The 22,921-nt window shown below is 29.2% G+C and overlaps 3 protein-coding genes across 3 annotated transcripts; 2 read left to right on the top strand and 1 right to left on the bottom strand.

Moving 5' to 3' along the window:
- The first annotated feature begins 213 nt into the window (after positions 1-213).
- LOC135928321 (craniofacial development protein 2-like) lies at positions 214-1,740 on the top strand. Its single transcript, XM_065464765.1, has one exon. The coding sequence runs from the start codon at positions 214-216 to the stop codon at positions 1,738-1,740; it is 1,527 nt and encodes a 508-aa protein (XP_065320837.1).
- On the top strand, positions 1,705-3,442 carry LOC135931279 (uncharacterized). Its single transcript, XM_065468277.1, is given in 2 exon segments — positions 1,705-2,198; positions 2,201-3,442. Coding segments are annotated over 2 exon segments (1,620 nt in total). The 5' UTR covers positions 1,705-1,793; the 3' UTR covers positions 3,416-3,442.
- A 384-nt stretch (positions 3,443-3,826) lies between these two features.
- LOC135922027 (uncharacterized) lies at positions 3,827-22,649 on the bottom strand. Its single transcript, XM_065456431.1, has 4 exons — positions 22,473-22,649; positions 21,555-22,039; positions 4,072-4,517; positions 3,827-3,977 (listed from the first exon to the last, which is right to left on the bottom strand). The coding sequence occupies exons 1-4, from the start codon at positions 22,515-22,517 to the stop codon at positions 3,895-3,897; spliced, it is 1,059 nt and encodes a 352-aa protein (XP_065312503.1). The 5' UTR covers positions 22,518-22,649; the 3' UTR covers positions 3,827-3,894.
- Positions 22,650-22,921: the final 272 nt, after the last annotated feature.

Below are 22,921 nucleotides of genomic sequence, written 5' to 3'. Positions count from 1 at the left end.
GTTTGATAAATCTCTCCCAAAATCCTACCTTCAGCCTCATCGTGGCGGGGGAGTGGCAACGTCTTTTGGCGGCAAATGGAGGTCTAAAAGGTTCCCTGTGATCTGGGTCTAGAATAGGATCACCGTCTCCTCGACGGGGTGTAAAAACCACTTAAAGAGGTTGATGTCAGGAAGGGCATCCGATTGTAAAAACCATGCTACAAAAATTTCCCTATGGTTACAACAAAGCATGGGCGGGGTACAGCCCAAAGTACCCCGTGGGCCTCCTCATCCGCCTACGACAAAAAGAAGGATGGGAAACCTGGTGGAACCACTATTCATGAAAATGAAACCTATGACGGCCATAAACGACCTAATAAAAAGTGGAGAAACCAGTTTACGGGTGATCGAGTTAGGGTCGCGACATGGAATGTTGGGAGTATGACGGGAAGAGCGGGAGAAGTCGTCGATGTATTGCACAGAAGACATATAGATGTGTGCTGCATACAGGAGACTAGATGGAAAGGAAATGGGACCAGAATGATTGGCAAGACTAGCGAAAAGTATAAATTCTTTTGGCAAGGAGGTAATGATGGTAAGGCTGGAGTTGGGGTATTGGTTGCGGAGAAATTGGTAGACAAAGTAGTCGAAGTGAGAAGGCTAGACAACCAGATAATGGTTATCAAGATGATTATTGGTAGAAAGCTATATAATATGATCTCGGCATATGTTCCTCAGGTTGGAAGAAGTGAAGAAGAGAAAGATGTATTTTGGGACAGTCTATTGGGGGTGACATCGAGACTGGCAAATGAAGAGGGGATTATCCTGGCTGGTGATCTGAATGGACATGTGGGAGCGAGTAGTGAGGGTTATGAAGGAGTACATGGAGGGTTCAGTTATGGCATGAGAAATTTGGAAGGAGAGAGGATTTTAGAATTTAGTGATGCTATGGATATGATTGTTTGTAATACAATGTTTAAGAAAGAATCAGAGAAGCTGGTGACTTATAAGTCGGGTAGTACCAAAAGTGTTGTGGATTACTTGTTATTAAGGAGATGTGATCGATGTATAATAAAAAATGTGAAAGTGATACCGGGAGAGGAATGTATAAATCAGCATCGACTAGTTGTAGGAGATCTCACTCTTAAAGGTGCCAGGGTCACTAAAAGAAAGTTTGTCCCAAGGCTGAAGGTTTGGAAATTGAAGGAGGAGAATGCTAGACGTCAATTCAATATGGCATTGGCGATTAGGGAGGCGGAGGTGGCACAAGCATCTGGGGTGAATGACAAGTGGGAAGCCATGAAGAAAGCTTGGGTAATGACAACTGAGGAGGTATGTGGATGGACAAAAGGGCCGCCTAGACATAAGGAGACTTGGTGGTGGAGCCCAGAGGTAGCGAAAGCCGTGGATGAGAAACGGAGGTGTTTCAAAGTATGGTATAATAGCAAAGAAAATAGTGATAATGATATTTACAAGATGGCTAAAAGAAATGCTAAGAAATTAATAGCGAAGGCTCAAGAAGAAAAAAGACACGAGTTTGCTAAAGAAATGAAATGCGCTGATGGAATTGGAAATATGGTTAGAATGGCAAAACAGATGTCAAAAAAGAGGCAGGATGTGATAGGTGTAAAGTGTTTGAAAAATATGGAAGGAAAAATGACGATTGATAGTAGTGGTATTAAGAACACCTGGAAGATTTACATGAAAGGACTTTTGAATAAGAAAATGAATGGAATAATAATATTAGTTGTGCAAAGGTAGAAGGTCCAGGGTGTAAATTTGGCAAGGACGAGATAAGGAGAGCAGTGAAAAAGATGAAGAAAGGGAAGGCATCGGGTTTAACGATGGTGGTATCAGAGATGTTTAAAGGTTCTGATGATTTAGGGATTGAATGGTTAATGAATTTAGCAAATCAGATTGTCACAGAAGGTACTATTCCCGAGGACTGGCGAAGAAGTATAATTATCCCAGTATACAAGGGGAAAGGTGATCCTTTAGATTGTGGGTCTTACAGAGCTATTAAACTCTTGGAACATGCAATGAAAGTTTTTGAGAGAGTGTTAGAAAAGCGGATAAGGGAACAAATCAAAATTGATGAAATGCAGTTTGGTTTTACATCGGGAAAAGGCACGACAGATGCAATTTTTGTGGTGAGACAAATTCAGGAGAAGTATCTTGCGAAGGAAAAGAAACTCTATTATGCGTTTGTGATTTGGAGAAAGCATTTGATAGGGTGCCGCGTGAGATTACAAGATGGGCCTTGAGAAAATCCGGTGTGGAGGAATGGTTAGTTACCGCAGTGATGGCAATGTATGTTGGAGCACAAACAGCAGTACGGACGGATCATGATGATAGTGACAGCTTTGAGGTGAAGGTAGGACTTCATCAAGGATCCGTGCTGAGTCCATTATTATTTATCTTAGTAATGGATGTGGTGGCTAGAGAAATGCGTGAAGGACTTCCCTGGGAGATATTATATGCAGATGACCTTGTATTAATGGCAAACAGTGAGGGAGAATTGAGGGATAAAGTTAGTAAATGGAAGATGACTATGGAAGCAAAGGGCCTGAAAATGAATGCATCAAAAACAAAGGTGATGATTGGTGGGGAAAATCTAAAGATAGAAGAATCAGGTAAGTGGCCTTGTGGTGTATGTGGGAAAGGAGTTGCTAGAAATTCTATCCAATGCACCAGATGCCAGAAATGGGTACATAAAAGATGTAGTGGGAAAAAAGGCAGTTTGATGTTAGAAAGAATGACCTTTATTTGTAAAACATGCATGAAAGGGATACATAATAATGATAACCTAAAAAATGGTGGTCTGGATATTGGCAATGGGTTAACCCTAGAAAAAGTGGATAAGTTTTGTTATTTAGGTGATATGCTAAACGCAGATGGTGGTGTAGATTCTGCTGTTGTTGCAAGGATCAGACAAGCTTGGAAGAAGTTCAGAGAGATGTCATCTATTCTTACAAATAAAAAAGTTTCTCTGAAGTTAAAGGGGAAAGTTTACGTAAGCTGCGTGAGGAGTTGTTTAGTTTATGGCGGTGAAACATGGGCAATGAAAGCAATTCACGAAGCCAAATTAGAAAGAACAGAGATGAGGATGGTTAGATGGATGTGTGGGGTATCTCTGAGAGAGAGAAAAACTAGCAAGGAATTGCGAGCAAGATTAGGTATAGAAATGATTGGTATGGTAATGCGACGAAATAGACTAAGATGGTTTGGGCATGTGGAACGTATGACAAGAGATGACTGGGTAAAGAGATGCACAATGATGGAAGTAGGAGGATCAAGACCTAGAGGAAGACCCAAGATGACGTGGACAAATGTGATAGCGGCGGATATGAGAAGCTTGAATCTTACAAGTATTGATGCTCAGGACCGTCAAAAATGGAAAAGAAAAATCAGAGGGAAAACTGGCCTACCCGGGTAAACCTGGAAATCGCCATAAAACGGAGAAGAAGAAGAAAAAGTTTGGTAAATATAAATCTAAAATGAAAATATTTTTTAAAAATGATCTAAGTTAAATTGCAAATCTTATAAAATTTTAAACAATATTTAATATCACAAAATTTAGATTATCATTATGATCAGCGGAAAAAACAAGATATATTTCAAACTTTAATTTATAAAATTAACACGCATTTACAAAAATAATCAAGCATTTTTTTTATATTAATAATAAATAAAAATTAATGCAGTAGCTAACTGCAGTTAAAGTTCCACAAAAAGGGTAACTAGTTGCTTTAAATTATTAGGAGCAAGTACCCGATAAGTTAACTTAATAAAACTCTACAAAAGGTTCCATTTTATATAATGAATCCAATTACATAATTTTCTGAATGTGAATATATATATTTTGATATTATATTTATAATGAAATAAAAATATTAAATATTATTGTATATATTTTTAGGCAACATTTTCAAGATCTTTGATAAATTTATTCATGTAGCAATCAATATTTTTCAAATATGATGGTATTTCAGGTAAATCTAGAATTATTATTTTTTTAAATTTAAAATATTATCGATAAAATTAAGGATTCAATTAAAATATACTGCATAATATATATTTTTTAGTATATACGTCTCATGTAAAGCCATGAAAGAAAATCAAACGTATCCATAATTTCGGGCTGCTGTGCATTTGAGGTGGGGCGTTCTAATACTTTATAACATTCATTTGATTTAAAAGAGGTGGAAACGACATTTATAGATCTTAACTTATGAGCTTTACTTTCGCTGTCAATCGAATTTGATGATTTCAATGGTCTGCCTCGTCTTTTCTTGTAATCTAAGGTCGTAAAAAGGTTAGTTTTAGGAGATTCATATCCTTGTTTAACTTTTAAATCGAGCTGGCTCTTTGCTGTAAAGGGTGTGTCGGCTATCTTATCATGGAATTTATTATGATCCGGAGAGGAGGGTTTAGCAAATGCAAGATCGTTCTTAAGATGATATAGGAAAGAATTCATTAAATTTTTGATCGGAGAATCGTTTAAGGCGTATTTCCTTTGAGCTAGACAATGACTTTTGCTTTTGTTTATAATAAATGTATAATGTAATTGAATATTGATATGTTGTGAAAATATACACAAGGACAAGGAAAGATACACTAAGCTTATCAATAAACAACATTAGGTTGGTCAAATTAAAAAAAAAAAATTAAACTTTATTATTTAGTAGTAAATTTGGGCCCGAACAATTAATAGAAAAATGTTAGTAGCCAAATATGGCTGCTTCAAGATAGACTGTACTTCTATTTTTTAAAAATATAGATATAATTAGTGCTGTTAACCATCACCTTTAATAGGTAACTAATTATATTATTTCAAAATTACTAATTTAAAGTTACTTTGTAAATATTTTATATAACCAATCATTTTTAATATAATTGTATTTTTACCAAAGAAATTTAAAAAAATGATATAATTAATGAAATTAATTGCATTGAAAAAATACTGCATAATTATTTATAATTAGCGTAGACAAGTGGAGGGGGGGCTACCAAGTAAAATATGATTAGGTAAAATTTTTGTTTCCATACTACTCCGATATTGATATCTGACGACATTTGCTTTCATTTCTCTTAATTGATTAAACCCTCTACTTAATTTTCTTATTCTATAAATAAATATCAAAAATTGTTTCTTCTATTCAAAAAAGTGCGTGATTTTTTTTACTACAGAGATAGACACATTACTATTTATAATTATTTCACCTAAAAAATTTGTTATAAATTATATTTTAAAAAAATAAAAATTGGATGCTTCCTAGAGAGGCTATAATTCGTATGGGATCGCATTTATTTTTTTTTACTTTACTAAACAATCGCTCAGCCTTAGGACTTGTATTTTTTGCCACCTGACTCAAAAAAATTCTCAGACGTATGGGGCGGGTATTGCAGACCATTAATGCAAATATACTTATTCATTGAGAATGTCTTTTATGTGCACAGTATAAAAATATTTTTATATGCATTTTATTTAATATATTTTTTGTAATTTATGGCCTAATAATTTAATCTTGCTAGATGAGGATTTCATAGGGCAATACATCTGTTTAATATATTTCAGAGACCGCAGACCCGGCCCTAAGCCCGAGCCGTATTTTAATTTTTTTAAATATACCAGGGCCAAAACAAAATATTTTAAATCGTCATTAATAGTTAAAATAATCCGGGCGCCGTGAAATGGTACCTCTGCAGGTCTCTTTTTGATTATATTATTTAGCATCGTTACCATTTTTTAATTGAATTTTATATAAATTAATATTTTATTTTCTCCAAAATAAAATTTATAGTCGCTTTTATCTCTCTTTTATTTTTTTGAAATCAACAATAAGGTATATTCGAAAATAAAATGTGCAAAATCGCTTGAGAGAAGGACAGCAAAAATTCACCTTGCTCTGAGGTAAAAAAGTTCGTCCAATAATTCCTGTTATATTTACACTGAAACTATGTGGCTCATTAACATCCAATTAACTACTCACATTATCAGAACACCAGAGCTCCTGTTAGTCAGCTATTTAAAAAAATAGCCATAGCGTTAGCACGCTCTTTTCTAGAGTAGTTAAGTAGCGCGATACTTCGCTACTTTAAAATTTTATATTATAATCTTTAATTATAATTTATATTTCAAAAAATGGGAAATTAACAGATAGTCAGAATAATTTTATAATTGATAAAGGTCAGGCAATTTTCTTTGATAATAATCTCATTTATTTGTACTAAGATATCCTGCTCCCAGAAGTGAATGGTAAGAATTTTCAAGAAATGAAAGTCTTTAATATTAGATCTCACAGGAGATTGTTGGCACATGAAGACAAAATAAAGTATCTATGTACTGATTTTTATTAACTTAATTGGAAAGAGCAGTTAAATAAGCTATTGGGAATGTTGATTAATCTAATGCCCAACGAAGATACATTAGATAATAAATCGTCAATTTTTAAATCTATATTACTCAAATGAATATTTTTGATAATTTTTCTTATACAAAAAGTTTAGAAGATTTAAAAGCTGCAACAAATGTTTATTAAGGTAAAGTACTTATACTATATTTAAAATGTTAATTTTATGTAAATAGATTTGATATATATTAAAAAAATTTATAAAAAAGCAAATTTCTCAAAAAAATTGCTAATAGGAAGCTATTTTTTGCCAAATGGCGTTAACGGCAACGTACTATTTTTAAAAGTAGCGTTTAACAACACTGCCTTAGATCTCTGCAAGTTCCTTTTTTTAACCCAAAAAGTCTGAGCCCAAATTTTTATTTTAAACTCCATTCCAAAATTTTAATTTAAAAATGTAATTAAAGGGTAATTCCATACCAAATCGATAACTTTTCGGCCAAACCTTTTTAATTTCGATAAAATTTTGTATGCTGAGAGAATATCACTTGAAAGCATCGAATCCAAGATTTTAGCTTCCTAGTACTCATAGTTCCAGAGATATCAATGGTCAAAAGTGCCAAAAATGACCTTTTTTCGAAAAATACGATTTTTTGAAATTGAGATAAGTTAAATAATAATGATTTTAAAAATATAAGTTATATGTCATTTTGTAACTCTATTAAAGGCCTTTTATTAAATATTAAGGATTTTTTTGAAATAATATTGTTGCGGTTTTTAATTATGTTATAAATTTTAAACATAAAAATTCCAGGTGTTTCGCTTTCCAAATTTTTTTGAATTTAATATTTTCTTATTCTCTAACATTATATCTATTCAAAAAAAAATTTAAACTTGAGACAGCCATGGGTTTTATAGTTATTACGATTTAAAAAATCAAAAAATAAATATTTTTTTCAAAAATAGATGGCGCTCCTTTATAAAATAACGTATTTTGTTATAATTATTATTTTTTTAAACTTTTTTTCACTTTTAAACATAAATAATAAGATTTTCCAGCATTACTATCAGGAAAAAATATTATATAGATCGTTTGATAGGCTTACTTATTATTAGAGATCTGCAAAGTTAGGCCCGGCCCGGACGGGCTTTCAGCTTAATTCTATTTAAAATAATCGGGTTGGGCCGGGCCTAATATTTTGAAAAAAAATTCGGGCCGGGTCGGGTCGGACCTTGGAAACTTCTTTAAATATATATAAATTTATCAATTTTATATTGAATATTTTATTTAAAATAAAAATATTTGATTTTATTTATTGAAACTATTTATCAATTTTATATTGAATATTTTATTTAAAATAAAAATATTTGATTTTATTTATTGAAACTAAACGACATATATGTCTTTTATTTTGAGTAATTATAAAAATTAATTCCTATATAAATTCGGGCTGGTAACTGTTTTTAAAAAAATTCGGGTTCGGGTCGGGCCAGCAAAACTTTTTTAAAAAAAATTTCGGGCCGGTCTTGAAAATTAGGCCCGATGCAGATCACTACTTATTATTATTGCTATATATTGATAACTTGTAAAAATTAGTTTTTATAATAAATGATTAAATTACCTAAAAAGATAGTTAAGATTCCGATATCTCATACAAGAAAATATTAATTGTTGAAAGATAAAAGCTAGTTTCATGTACCTGCCCTAATATTAATTAATTTTTTTTTACAAATATTTTGAATTTAATTATTTTTCTTCTTAAAATTATTTATAATTTATAAATATAAATGCGTAAATCCTTTTAAAGAATCTAAACACTTTAATTATAAAAAGAACCTGCGTAAGGTCATGACGTGGATGACCCAAACATTGAGGCGGAACATTATATTTGTGATAAATGCCGTAAAAAGTTATCACAAAAAAATATCGAAAATATAAATTCTGATAGTGAATATGTAAATAACAGCACAGCATCAACATCAATAGATAAAATCAATATAACTTTAAATGAAATAGCAGAGTAAAATGTAGTATCTGTATCTAGATAGATTTTTTAGAAAGGTATCTGTATCTAGATATTTTTTTAGAGGTATCTGAATCTGTTTTTAGATACTTTTTAAGATTGACTGTAAAATTTATTTTATTTCATGAGCTTATGAAATAAATAAATATATATATTATATATTAATATTTATTAATACTATAATATAGAATTATATATATGTCGTAATTTTTAAAGGGATAATGACTATACGGGATTTAAAGGGATCTCTTTAAAATTTCAATTTTTTAAAGGATAAAGAACTATAGGGGAATTATCATGTTTTGATCGTGATAAAGAGGAATCTTATTTTAAAAGCGTTTTCCACGAGTTTCGTTGCGTTTTTTAATTCTCAATGTTGTTTTTTTGGCCTTATGATATAAGATATGTCTAGTATAGGGTATCAATCGATAGCTAATCAAAAGATCTATTCAACTGGAGATCAATCTCTGCCCCATAATTGGCGGTCTAGGGGGTAGGGGTGGGGGGGAGGTGTAAAAAATAATTTTTTTGATATGGGTATCAATCGATAGCCAATCAAAAGATCTATTCAACTGGAGGTTACTCTCTGCCCAATAATGGGCGGTCTGGGTGGGGTGGGAGTGGGGGAGGGGTGTAAAAAATAATTTTTAATATGGGTATCAATCGATAGCTAATCAAAGGATCTATTCAACTGGAGGTTAATCTCTGCGCCATAATGGGCGGTCTGGGGGCTTGGGGAGGGTAGTAAAAAATAATTTTTTTGGATATGGGTATCAATCGATAGCTAATCAAAAGATCTATTCAACTGGAGGACAATCTCTGCCCCATAATGGGTGGTCTAGAGGGGTAGGGGTAAGGGGGGGTGTAAAAAATAATTTTTTTAATATGGGTATTAATCGATAGCTAGTCAAAGGATCAATTCAACTGGAGGTCAATCACTGCCCCATAATTGGCGGTCTAGGGGGTAGGGGTGGGGGGTGTAAAAAATATTTTTTTTGATATGGGTATCTATCGATAGCTAATTAAAGGATCTTTAATTGGAGGTCAATCTCTACCCCATAATGGGCGGTCTGGAAGGGAGGGGGGGTGGGAAAAAAGTTCTTTAATTTTAGATTTTGGCATCTATTCCAGGAATGATTGTATAGTTGTTAGTCATAGAATTTTTTATAAATTTGATATTGGGTTTGATTTTCAGGCATAACTAATTGGGGCATTATTAAAAATGATAATATTTTGAATTTATTAATATATAAAAAAGAAATTTGAAATTAAGTAAAAAAAAATATTCTAAATCTTCACTACCCCCCCCCCCCCTTTTATAATTTTTTTATCTTTTCCTTTTTTTGATGATAAAAAAAATTTTCTTGGAAATACATTTTTAGAAAATATTCCAAAATTGAAAGGATACGTTTGTTAGTATTTTTATCATTAATCATTTCCTTAAAAAATAACAGACATCCTCCCATATATAATTTTTATATTAAATAAAATGGAAATGACATTTAATAATATTATTAAAAATTTAAAAAACATTTTAAAATAGAGAAGGAGAAAGAGGAAGAATTAGCTATCGATGAATACCCATATCCAAAAAAATTTATTTTAAATCCCCCTACCCCCCTAGATTACCCATTATGGGGCAGAGATTGACCTCCAATTGAATAGATCCTTTGATTAGCTATCGATTGATACCCATATTAAAAAAATTATTTTTTACACACCCCCCTACCCCTCTAGACCACCCATTATGGGGCAGAGATTGACCTCCAGTTGAATAGATATTTTAATTAGCTATCGATTTATACGCATATCAAAAAAAATTATTATTTACCCCCCCCCCAAGCCCCCAGACCGCCCATTATGGGGCAGAGATTAACTTCCAGTTGAATAGATCCTTTGATTAGCTATCGATTGATACCCATATTAAAAATTATTTTTTACACCCCCCCCCCAGACCGCCTATTATGGGGTAGAGATTGACCTCCAGTTAAAGATCTTTTGATTGGCTATCGATTGATACCCATATTAAAAAAATTCTTTTTTACACCCCCCCTACCCCTCTAGACCACCCATTATGGGGCAGAGATTGACCTCCAGTTGAATAAATATTTTGATTAGCTATCGATTCATACCCATATCAAAAAAAATTATTTTTTACCACCCCCCCCCAAGCCCCCAGACCGCCCATTATGGGGCAGAGATTAACTTCCAGTTGAATAGATCCTTTGATTAGCTATCGATTGATACCCATATTAAAAATTATTTTTTAAACCCCCTCCCCAGACCGCCCATTATGGGGTAGAGATTGACCTCCAGTTAAAGATCCTTTGATTAGCTATCGATTGATACCCATATTAAAAATTATTTTTTACACCACCCCCCCCCCCAGACCGCCCATTATGGGGTAGAGATTGACCTCCAGTTAAAGATCTTTTAGCTATCGATTGATACCCATATTAAAAATTATTTTTTACCACCCCCCCCCCCCAAGCCCTAAGACCGCCCATTATGGGGCAGAGATTAACCTCCAGTTGAATAGATCCTTTGATTAGCTATCGATTGATACCCATATTAAAAATTATTTTTTACACCACCCCCCCCCAGACCGCCCATTATGGGGTAGAGATTGACCTCCAGTTAAAGATCTTTTGATTGGCTATCGATTGATACCCATATTAAATATTATTTTTTACACCACCCCACCCCCCCCCTTCTCCCAGACCGCCCATTATGGGATAGAGATTGACCTCCAGTTAAAGATCTTTTGATTGGCTATCGATTGATATCCATATCAAAAAAAATTATTTTTTACACCCCTCACCCACTCCCACCCCGACCGCCCATTATTGGGCAGAGAACCTCCAGTTGAATAGATCTTTTGATTGGCTATCGATTGATACCCATATCAAAAAATTATATTTTACACACCCCCCCCCCCCCCCACTTCCCTAGACCGCCCATTATGGGGCAGAGATTGATCTCCAGTTGAATAGATCTTTTGATTAGCTATCGATTGATACCCTATACTAGACATATCTTATATCATAAAGCCAAAAAAAACAAAATTAAAAAACGCAACGAAACTCGTGGAAAACGCTTTTAAAATAAGATTCCTCTTTATCACGATTAAAACGTGATAATCCCTTATTATCATTCCTTAATTTAAAACCCTAATTTTTTAGTTATCCCTTTAAATCCCGCGAAGATCCCAAATAGTCATGATCCCTTTAAAAATTACGACATATACATAAAATATTAAAACTTATATATAAAAAATATATATAAATATTCATTAATTTAAATATTATGTCCGAGTTTATCAATAAACCATACAAATTTTAATATTACAATATGGAAATTGTAAATTTTATTTTATAACTAAATTTTTAATTTTATATATTTATTTAGATCTATATCGATGAAGAAGAGGAAGCAACAACAAGTTCTATTGCTTTACCATGGCCAATAAGAAAATATTGGACAAGGCTCATCCTCCAATAATATTTTTGCTAAAAGACCTTTGACTTTAACTCAAGGCACTTTAGATGATTTAATTATTGCTTTTATTATAGATGGAATGCAGCCATTTTCAATTGTTGAAAATCCTTCTTTTAAAAAAATGATCAACACTTTGGCTCCACACAAAAATATAATTTGCCGACAGACAGTTGTTGATAGAATTTCCCAAAGATGGGAAAATGAAAAGAAAGAAATAATTAAAAGTCTCATAGAACCATCATTAATATGCATAACAGCAGATTTTTGGAGTGCCTATTGCCGGTATAGCTAACATTTAAATTTGTATAATAATTAATTAAGAATAAATTATTTCAGCAATTTTAAGAAATTTTAATTTTTAGTACATACATAGGAGTAACCGCTCACTATATAAATCCAATAAGTTTGGAAAGAAAAAATATAGCGTTGGCTTGTAAAAGAATGACTGGGGGTCATACATATGATAAAATAGCAAAAAATTTACAAGATATAGCTAAGGATTATTGCATTCAAAATAAAATTTCAAAGACCATTACAGATAATGCCAAAAATTTCATAAAATGTTTTAGGTTTATTTTATTATAAATAAATATAAACATAATATATGATTGATTACTTAATTTATTAAAGAGTTTTCAAGCCAATTGAAAATAATACAAGTGAATCAATTGATGATCTGGAAGATGAAGCAGTTGTGCCAATTTCTATATCAAATCTTTATAATACTGCACAGGATTCTGAATTATCAGAATCATTTAGTTTACCTCATCACCAATGTTGTGTCAGTCACACATTGAATCTTATAGCCACTGTGGATGCCAATAGAGCCAAGCAGTGTAAACAATATCAGAGGGTAAAACTAATTTTAATTAATTAAGTAATATTTTCTTCATTAGATATATAGCACAACACTACATAAATGCCAAAATATATGGAATAGGCAAAATAAGTCTCCTATTTCATCTGAGATTATTAAGGAATATATTGGTCGTTATTTTATATGTCCTAATATAACTAGATGGAACTCCACCTATAATGCCTTACAATTAATGTCAGAAATTATAAAGGCTAAATCTGACAAAGTGGACAAGATATGTGAAGGAATAAAACTACCTAGGTTTTTACCTAATGAATGTGATTTTATTCATGAATATTGTTTAGTAAGTTATAAATAATACTTATATATATAGCATTATTTTAAATTAGCTAATGAAGCCAATAGCTAATTCCCTTGATATTTTGCAGGGAGATAAGTATATGTACACAGCTTATTACTGTGCAACTATTTCACAACTTATTATCAAATTAAAGAATTTTAAAGAAATGAACCTGAGATTCTGTTTACCACTCTTAGATGCCTTACTTAAAGGGATTGAGGATAGGTAAATTAATATAATAAATTAAAAATATTTATAATTCTAGGTTTATTGTGACCTTATTTGAAGATGATAATTTTATATCAACCATGCTCCACCCTTTTTTTAAACTTGATTGGACATGGTTGCAAATGGAAGAAAATCTTAATAAAAGAAAGCAATTGATACAAAGATTAGCTGGTGAATTATCAAAGTCATCAACTGACTGTAAGCAAATAACCTGCCAAAAAAACAAATAATTTGATTTCAGATTTTTTTCAGTACCCTACAGCAGATATAATTTCTAATAATGATTTAAATTTTGATAATCAACAAATTTTAAATAATTTTTTCAAAAATGAATGTAGAGATTTTAGCATTTTTAAAGAATACCCTGATATAAAATTGTTATTTATTAAATATAACACTACAATTCCTTCAAGCGCCCCTGTGGAAAGACTATTTAGTGTTGCTAAAAATGTCTTTACAGATAAACGAGGATGCCTAAATGATCAAAATTTTGAAAATATTTTATTACTGAAATCTAATAATTATTTATAATTATTTAATCATATATTTTCATATATTATATTAAAATCATTATTTTAGTTATATTCTGATAAATGTTATATCGTGTCAATAAATTTTTTAGCTCATTTCATGAATTTTCACAATATAATATTAATTTAGGTTTATGCAAACCTATAAGAGCATAATAAAAAATGTATCTTGATAACTTTTTAGACGCTGTATCTGTATCTAGATAACTTTTGAGACTATGTATCTGTATCTAGATCCATTTAAAAAGTATCTTTTAACAACTCTGTGAAATAGGAATATCTCCTATTAAGAAAAAAAAAACTAACCGAAAAAAATTATCCAAAAAAAGGCAGCAAAAATAACAAAAAGGATTATATATAATAATTAACAATCCAGATTCGGATACGAAAGATAAAAATGATATACTCAATAACATGAAATTACAATATCCCAATTTATCTAAAAATAAAAAATATCAATTGCTGACCATTCTGCTTCCTAATTGGAGCGCAAATAAAATAAAAACGACATTCAACGCTACATATCATATGGCATATAATTCCAAAATCATTTTAGAAGAAAGGGGGATTCTTTCAACTCCAAATCGAAAGCCTGCAAATATCTCAATCAAAAAACAGTTGATATTGTTAAAAAATTTTTTTTGCAGTGATGAAGTTAGTAGGGTATTACCAGGAAAAAAAGATTGCATATCTATCATTGAAAAGGGGGAACGAGTGAACGCTCAAAAAAGGTTAGTTCTTAATAATTTGAAAGAATTATATAATCATTTTAAGGCGAGTAATTCAAACTTAACAATTGGATTTTCGAAATTTGCTAGCTTAAGACCAAAAAATTGTATATTAGCAGGGGCTAGCGGAACACATAGTGTATGCGTTTGTAGCATACACCAGAATATTAAACTTATGATCTTAGGCTGTGAATTAGCAAAATTGACTAAAAATGGTGAGGATACATTAACAACTTATAGAGATGTTATAGGCAGAATGATTTGCAATCCCCCGTTACCCACCTGTTATTTTGGTGACTGCAACGAATATTAATATATCCACGTGAAGATCCTTTGATAGAGGATCTGATAATCGATGAGATTAGAGGATATGTAAAATGTGCATATGGAAACGATTGATGGTTAGGATTTGTACAAGTGAATGTAATTAGAGATGAAGTAAAAATTAATTTTCTTCACCCTAAAGGACCAGCAAATTCTTTTGTTTATCCAGCTGCACAAAATATCCTTTTCATACCAAAAAATAATATTTTAACAATAGTTAGCCCATCAACGGCTACTGAGCGTACATATAATTTATCGCAAAACGAAATTTTCATGGCGTCAAGAAAACTAAATATGAATTTTAATTTTTCTATTATATTTTTAAAATTTATAAAATAATTTTTCGAAAATTTAAATTTTTTATAAAAAAAAATGATTATAACCGCAGCTAAATAATCTCATTTTATGATATTAATGCTGGAAAATCTTATTATTTATGTTTAAAAGTGAAAAAAAGTTTAAAAAATAATAATTATAATAAAACACGTTATTTTATAAAGGAGCGCCATCTATTTTTGAAAAAAATATTTATTTTTTGATTTTTTAAATCGTAATAACTAAAAAACCCATGGCTGTCCCAAGCTTAAATCTTTTTTATGAATAGATATAAGGTTAGAGAATAAGAAAATATTAAATTCAAAAAAATTTGGAAAGCGAAACACCTGGAATTTTTATGTATAAAATTTATAATGTAAATTAAAACAGCAACAATATTATTTCAAAAAATCCTTAATATTTAATAAAAGTCCTTTAATAGAGTTACAAAATGACATATAACTTATATTTTTAAAATCATTATTTTTTAACTTATCTCAGTTTCAAAAATCGTATTTTTTGAAAAATGAGTACTAGGAAGCTAAACATTTGGATTCGATGCTTTCAAATGATATTCTCTCAACATACAAAATTTTATCGAAATTAAAGAGGTCGGGCCGAAAAGTTATCGATTTAATATGAAATTACCCTAAACCCATTTTTATAAAGTTAGATAAAATAATAATCAATAATGGAAATCTTAATTTTACTTGAAAATTTAGGCCTGAGGCTAACTCGACATTTATAAAAAACATAACTCAAGCCCAGTAAAAATATTTTTAAAAATGTAGGTTCAAGTCTGGCCCAATAATGCTCTAATTTTCTAGCCCATTCACCTGCTTATGTCTTATATCGTAGGTCAAACGGCAAAACCTAGTAAGTGATCTTTTAAAAATTGTTCAGGAAAACTTTTTTTTATTTACAAGAAAATTAATTATTTATAAGATAATAAATAGGATAAAGCTTTATACAACCAATGTGCTTGCCTCATAATTTTTTTCCATAAAATAAATATTATTTTTTAGGTGGTCCTAAGTATCCCTATGCGATAAATAAACTGTTTCTAATAATTAGTATGTTTTAAGCTCATGGGCGATGAAGAGGACCTACATTTATGCGAAAAAACGTATTTTTAAAAATGCCATTTACGAGGTGTTGCAGTATGAAATTCTGACCTAATATTTAGAATGATGTATGTTATCGAATTATAATTTAAAAAATATATTTGTTTTCTCCACATAAATTTCTGTTAATCTGTTTTAATTTGTGAGCAGGGTCGTTTTACTCCTCCTCAGATTCCACCATTTTTCTAAAAATAAAATTGACCCCATTGACATATTCCCCCCATTTTTTAAAATTCCAAAAATCAATCACATAATTTCCCAGAAATTTTTTAAAAATTTAATTTAATTATAAAGATTCTAAAAAACAGAAAATGTCTATTAGTCGTTTATCTCATTCTATATTACAGGGTTTCCCATTCAAAAAAGGAAAAGTCTCGATCAAAAAAGAAAAAGTCCGATCAAAAAAGAAAAAGTCTGATCAAAAAAGAAAAAGTCCGATCAAAAAAGAAAAAATCCGATCAAAAAAGAAAAAATGTCAAAAAAAAGGAAAAGGTTCAATCAAAAAAGGAAAAGTGTCAAACAAAAAAGGAAAAGGTCCAATCAAAAAAGGAAAATTCCCAAAATGAAAGAAAAAGTGTCAATCAAAAAAGGAAAATTCCCATTCAAAATAGTAATTTTTAAATTTTTTTTATTTATTTTTGTTATTCCTTCTTATTTTATTTCTAACTTTTTGCGATTTCTTTACTTTATTTTTCTTACTATAACTTTTCTCAATTTATATTTCTTCACCTCTTTGTTCCATTTTTTTAAACAATTCTTCACTTTTTTTTATCATTCATACAATATTCCATCTATAATTTTTTCTCCTTATATTGTGATGTTCACATAAAATTTTAACCTTTTCAATCTCTTTAAGTCATTTTTAATCTTTATTTTTTTGACCTTTTCTCAATTTTTTTCTTCTCATTTTTGATAATTCTTTTTAGGAATTATATTTAATTTTCACTTAATTTTTGGCAACATTTTCCTCATTTTTACGTTTAATTATTCATATATTATAGAATATAATCTTAAATATAACTACAAAAAAATACTTACTTGCTCAAAAGTATAAATGCGTCTTGAATAAATATTAAAATTTTAAAAATGATTATATTTTATTAATTTACATATCGTTTGGTAGTACAGTTCAAACTTATTTAATTTTAAAAAGGTACATTACATTATAACCAAATGATCAATTTATTGTAATTAAATAAATTGATATATATAAAAATTTTCTGCCAAAAATTAAGTGAAAATTAAATATAATTCCTAAAAAGAATTATCAAAAATGAGAAGAAAAAAAATAAAGATTAAAAATGACTTAAAGAGATTGAAAAGTTTAGAATTGTATGTGAAAGATTACAATATAAGGAGAAAAAATCATAAAAAGAATATTGTATGCATGATGAAAAAAAGTGAAGAATTGTTAAAAAAAATGGAGCAGAAAGGTGAAGAATAACGGAAAATTTATATATTATTTTTAAAAAAACAAAAGAATTATAAAAAAATGAGAAGAAAAATAAATTGAGAAAAGATATAGTAAGAAATAATGTAAAGAAATCGCAAAAAGTTATAAATAAAATATGAAGGAATAACAAAAATAAATAAAAATTTAAGAAAATTTGACAAGAAAATAAAAATAAAAATTACGATTTTCCTTTTTGATTGACACTTTCCTTTTTTGTTTGACACTTTTCCTTTTTTGATTGAATCTTTTCCTTTTTTGATCAAACTTTTTCCTAAACCTTTGGGACTTTTTCATTTTTGATTGACATTTTTCCTTTTTTGTTTGAGCCTTTTCCTCTTTTGATTGAACCTTTTCCTTTTATGATTGATTCTTTTCTTTTTTGATTGAACCTTTTCCTTTTATGATTGAAACTTTTATTTTTTTGATTGAGACTTTTCCTTTTTTAAATGGGAAACCCTTTATATAATTAATATAAAAATTTTCGCAAAAGTTTTCCAGCCCATATTAAATTTTTTTTAAAATTTGGCCCGTTAAAATTTCAAGAATATTATGGCTGGCTCATTAAATTTTTTTGAAAAGTCCGCCCTAGTCTATTAAATTTTTAAAAATTTTCTGGCCATCTTTTAATATCGATAACTAATTTTTCCCCATTGTCAATTAAGGCTTTTATATCCCTCCTTTATAGCTATAAATTTAAATAAAAATCGTTTTATAAATCAAATGTGTTTGATATCTGTATTTATTTGTACATATCATAAATTATTTGTTTAATTGGTTTTAGTTATATAGCTCTGAAATACACATATTATTGTAATTTATTTTCAAATAGCATTAATAAAAATATTGGCAGGAAATTGAAAAATATATATCAAAACTTTAATGTCCAGACTGGCCTATTAAATTTTACAAAAAATCAGAGACTTGTTAGGCCCTCTCTGATTTTTTAAGTAAAAATTGTCTGGGCAGACCAGGTAAAAAGATTAGCATTTTCCATTTTTACCATAATATTTTGGAACATTAACAAAACAGAACAAATTATATCTTTATATGTAGTCAAATCCCTCATCTACAAAATAAAAAAAGTGTTATCAACCCATAATACTGTAGGAGCTGTGATTAATTATGTGAAGTAGAAGTCTGCATTGGGTGGGGTTTCTGCCCGCCCACCTGGGGGGTTAAGAAATTTAAACAATAGGCGAGCGGGTTAAAATAAATTTAAAATTTTTGTTCAAAAACAAACTAAAAAAAATCATAATTATTTAAATGATCAATAATAATATTCTTTTTTTTATTGTACCAACGTTTTTTTTTAAGTGAAGAACACACCTAGCTATATTATGTACAACAATAAAACTTTTTGCTTATAATAAATAAACTTTTTTGTGTAATAAAAACTAAAATTTCATTCTGTGGGAATGTAATAAAACTTTTCTCTTAAAACAAATAATCATTTTTGGATAATGAAAATTAAAATTTCCTTTTTTGAGTCTGCAATCTGCATTGTATTATTTTTTTTAGTAATAATTGTTTATCTTTATATTTGCCCTTTTCATTTTCATTTTATCATATAATATATAAATTTTATTTTTTATAACATAATTTTTAATAAAAAAATATTTTTAATTTAATTTTTATTTTAAAATTATATTATGAATAAAGAATATTTATCTAAAAAAATAAAAAATAATTTTTACAAGTTAAAGGATAATGAATTAGACAATAAACTCAAATCTTCAATGTGGAAACAATTTAAAATCATTTTCGATGAAAATGACAAAAAGCTAGATTGGATTTGCTGTACTGATTGTGAATCTATCTATAATATAATAACAAAACACATCCTTCTTTATCGGCATCAATGTTCATCTGTAAATTATAAAGATTTTATAGATAATAAAAAATAACCGGATATTTTCAAAAAGGCAATTCTCAATTAAACAAAACGATAAAATCTGGTCTAATTGCCAATTTGTAGAGGTGTAATGCTTAATTTTTTTTTTATTAGATGCTTAAAAAATTGAAATAATGACCATAATAAGCAGGGTTGGGTTAAATTTTTTTAAATATAATGGGCTTTAGATTAATGGGTGGGTGGGCAAAAAATTTTAGACTAATAGGTGGGGTGGGCGGGTATATATTTTTTTGAAAACTATGGGAGGGCGTGTTAAATTATTTTAAAACATTGGGTGGGCGGGTTTTTTGTCCAAAAACCCACTCAATGCAGACCTCTATTGTGACGTGTGCCATTTTATCCTACGCCCAGGGTAAAGTGGCTAAGGGTTAAAATAAAATTGAACATAACTATATGGTTAATTGAACAAAATTTGTAATTTTGATATTTATTCACCACTTTTAATATAAACTAATTAATACAATACTGCAATGTAAAAAAAAATATATCAAAAATAGCATATTTTGAATGGGTTCATTATAGGCACATCGTACATTTCAATAATTGTTCCTCTTTGCAACTATTCATAAGATTATATCCCAAATAACAAATACACTATTTATTAATGTTCCTTTTTGCATAAAAGTATCTTTTTACAGCTTAAATCAGACGGAACATTTTAAACATTTTACCTATCAACTTTACCCCAAGGTGATATATATTGTGTAAATCGTTATTGCCTGACTTCTAGTTAAGCTATAAACTACCGATATTTTTATTTTAAAGCTATGACTCTAAGGAACATGTATTCAAAATTTTAAATTCTGAGCTTTATACTAAAAGGAAAAAAAACTAGTGGGTGATTTTTATAATTTTTGTGTTAAAAACGGGTTTTTGGAAAAATATGTTAAACTTTAAACGTTTTTCAAAAGCTTTATAATTGTTACCCTGTCAAATGCTTTACCCTGGTTTCCCATATGAATCACCTGGCCTGTTAAACTTTTTGGCTGTAGGCCATTTTAATTTTTTTAAATTTACGATGTCAGTGGGGCTTTGCAAATCTCTGCTATAAAATAGAGCTCTGCAAAAGTCATTTTTCTTATAAAAAAAATCGATTCGGATTGGTCAGGTCAAATATTTTTTTAAAAAAATTTAGACTAGGCTGAAATTTTGAAATAAAATTGATATATTTTTAAAATTTTTGCAAGAAATATGGTGCTAATATTTTTTTTCATTTATTTGTAGAATGATCAAAAAACTCGATTATATTCAGTGAAAAGGTTTATTGAAAAAAAATCAATTTCTATATTTAAATAAATTCAGGCCACGTCAACAAATAATCTTATTTTGGAGGCTTTAAGGAAGAAATATAAAACTTCATCTGGAATCAAGCTGGGCAATTTTTTAAAAATTTTTTGGATGGGTCTGAAAAATTAGGCCTGGAGTAATTATTTTGGAAAGGCAGTGATATTTATTTTTTTGCGAACTATTGGATTATATTGACCTCATCAACTTTATCACTTATTGTATAAAAGGAATAAGAAGTATCTTGCATCATACTTTTATTTAGTAGAAGATACAATTAATATCTTAAAGGTACTCTGTATCTTCTATATAAGATACTTTTTTATAAATTTTTTATCTATATTCTTTTTTAAGGATCTGCCCAACATTGGAAGGGCATTACTATTATTATATACTATTATCATTTATTTTATATTATATTATATAGATAAGAATTACAAGATTGTTGAATGGTAATTAGAATGATAGTAAAGTGCTAAGAGGGTAGGGAACAAGAAAAAGTGAGCAACAGACCTGCAAAAGAAAGTGTGTAAGGTAAGACCCCAAATATATATTAATAAAATCTAACACATTTTGTAAATTTTGATTTGGCAACCTGGTTAAGATATATATGTAATAACAAAAAATTTTAATTTCAAAACATACTTTTCAACAAGTTTCTTGTTAATCCTTAAATTACCCATATTATCATGGTTAGGATATATCTTATGTTGATGCATGCTTTTTGGTTCTTTAAACAGTGATGATTCTGGTATAATATCTGGTTCTAAATAAATAGTTGACTTTTGGTTCTGAACAGGACATATTTTAATTTTTTTTATATTAATATGATTTGTAATTGATTTATTATCATTAATATTTGAATACTCTTTAGAAGTTTTATGATATTTATTTAATATTTTTTTCATTTGCAAACTGGAATGATTATCTTTCAATAATATTTTTGAATTGCCACTATATTTTTGGGATAAACCAATAAATGTGCTTCTAGATTCAATACTTTTTTTATCCATTCTAGTTTTGTAATTTTTTATCAATCTTCTTTTTAATTTTTGATTTTCTAATAAAGAGGCTAATTGAGCTTTTTGAATAGCTTTTTCTTCTTTCCATAAAATACCATCATGTGATTCCTAAATTAAAATTTTTAAAACCATTGAAATTATATAAAACAGAGGCAAGGTTTTTTTTATCTATCTAAGTGTATTGTTTAAAAATTATATAATTATGATGTGCTCATCAATCATTTTTTTTAAAAAAACTAAATTTGCACTATTGTTTTGCTTATAAGTTTTAATAAATGTTTAGCAACTATAACTTCATCTAAAATTTTATTTAAAAAAATCTTAAGTGGGTGCTCAAAAAAATTAAATGTGCTACTTTTGTCTATGGGCTAAAGGATCCTTTCTGATAATAAATTAAATAACAGATATAAAAAAACAATACATCAAATTAGAGTACTTAGCATCTTTTTTAAACATATAATATAAAGATTACTTCAAGTAGCTACATATAATAAGATATTAACAATTATAAATAAATTATATAGCTAAATTTATTTTGTACTTTGGGTATGAGCAGAATATTTTTCCTAGGCCGAAGTTGTGGCATTAGCTTAAATATTAAACGACGATTATTTTTATGTGCTATAACTGACACATTTCACCAATCAGCTACCGTTATTCGATATTGTTGTGATATAATGTGTTTAATTTTTATTTAAAATGTTTATATTTTTACTGTTCTGAGGCGATATTTTTATACATAAAAACATTTCTTCTATATTAACAAGAAAAACAGAATTACTTAAATAAAAATCACTAATATCGATAACATTTAGATTTTGACTTTTAATATATAAAGTTTTATTTTACTTTAAAATTGGAATTTGATTAGGCTTAATTACTTTACTATGCCCGTGTTTAATTACCTACCAAACATTTAATTATGGTATAATCCGACCTACGTCATTCTCTACAGTTATTATCTTCGAAATTACAACGTCGAGCAGTAGA

This window comes from Gordionus sp. m RMFG-2023, chromosome 1 (genome assembly GCF_954871325.1).
Source record: "Gordionus sp. m RMFG-2023 chromosome 1, tfGorSpeb1-WG-v2, whole genome shotgun sequence".
NCBI classification, from domain to species: domain Eukaryota; kingdom Metazoa; phylum Nematomorpha; class Gordioida; order Chordodea; family Parachordodidae; genus Gordionus; species Gordionus sp. m RMFG-2023.
Note: the sequence above shows the minus strand (reverse complement) of the source record. Positions and strands in the feature narration are given on the sequence as shown.